The 896-nt window shown below is 68.0% G+C and overlaps 1 protein-coding gene across 1 annotated transcript in view; it reads right to left on the bottom strand.

Annotated features, from left to right (window-relative positions):
• The window catches only part of ETH_00041615 (uncharacterized protein), a gene marked incomplete at both ends in the record, with an annotated part of 858 nt that extends 114 nt beyond the window's left edge, over window positions 1-744 (bottom strand). The window contains one exon of the mRNA XM_013375500.1: window positions 3-744. Within this exon, the coding sequence (XP_013230954.1) occupies window positions 3-744 (742 nt within the window). The remainder of the gene's footprint in view (window positions 1-2) is intronic.
• Window positions 745-896: the final 152 nt, after the last annotated feature.

The following is an 896-nucleotide window of genomic DNA, read 5'->3' as shown; positions in this document are numbered from 1 at the left end:
CTGCTGCTGCTGCTGCTGCTGTTGCTGCTGCTGTTGCTGCCGTTGCTTCTGCTGCTGCTCCTGCTGCCGCTCCCGCTGCTGCTCCTGCTCCTGCTGCTGCTGCTGCCTCTGCTGCTGCCCCTGCTGCTGCAGCAGCAGCAGCAGTGCATTGTCGCCTGGGCGTGTGTGCGCCCCGCCTTGCGCCAGGACCTGAGGGCCCCCGAGGGTTGGTTTGCTGCAGCGCGGCAGCAGCGCCGCCGCGTGCACTTGTCGCTGGGGCCCCCCAACAGCGGCAAGACCCACGGTGCCCTGGGGGCCCTCGCGGGGGCCCCCCGCGGCTGCTACGTGGGACCCCTGCGGCTGCTGGCCACAGAAGTCTACGGGGTGCTGCGCAGCAAAGGCAAGAGCTGCTCCCTCATCACGGGGCCCTCCAAGATCAAAGACCCTGTAAGCGACCCGCAGCGAGGGTCCCCCTGGGGGCCCCTCGGGGGCCCCCCGCACGACTGGTGGCACTTCCTGCTGCTGCTGCTGCTGCTCACGAGGCGCACTTCGCCTGCTGCAGCTGCTGCTGCCGTTGCTGCCTGCACGCAGCGGCTGCGCGGGCGGTGAGAGGCCTGTCACCCAGGGCCTTTTCCCCAAGCACTCCCATGCAGTTCCAGCCACGGTGCTGCTGCTGCTGCTGCTGCTGCTGCTGCAGGCAGCCACCCACGTGTGCAGCACCGCGGAAGCAGCGCCTTTAGATAGAGACTTCGACCTCGCAGTCATCGACGAAGTGCAGCTCCTCGCAGACCCCCAGAGGGGCTTCGCCTGGACCCGGGCCTTTTTGGGACTCCGGGTACTCAGCTTTCTTTGCTGCTGCTCCTGTTGCTACTGCTGCTGCCGCTGCTGCTGCTGCTGCTGCAGTAGTTGCTGCTGCT

The sequence above is a fragment of the Eimeria tenella genome, genomic scaffold (genome assembly GCF_000499545.2).
Source record: "Eimeria tenella Houghton genomic scaffold, Eth_scaff2810, whole genome shotgun sequence".
Classification (NCBI taxonomy): domain Eukaryota; phylum Apicomplexa; class Conoidasida; order Eucoccidiorida; family Eimeriidae; genus Eimeria; species Eimeria tenella.
The sequence above is the reverse complement of the archived record's forward strand: the minus strand, read 5'-3'. Positions and strand labels throughout refer to the sequence as shown.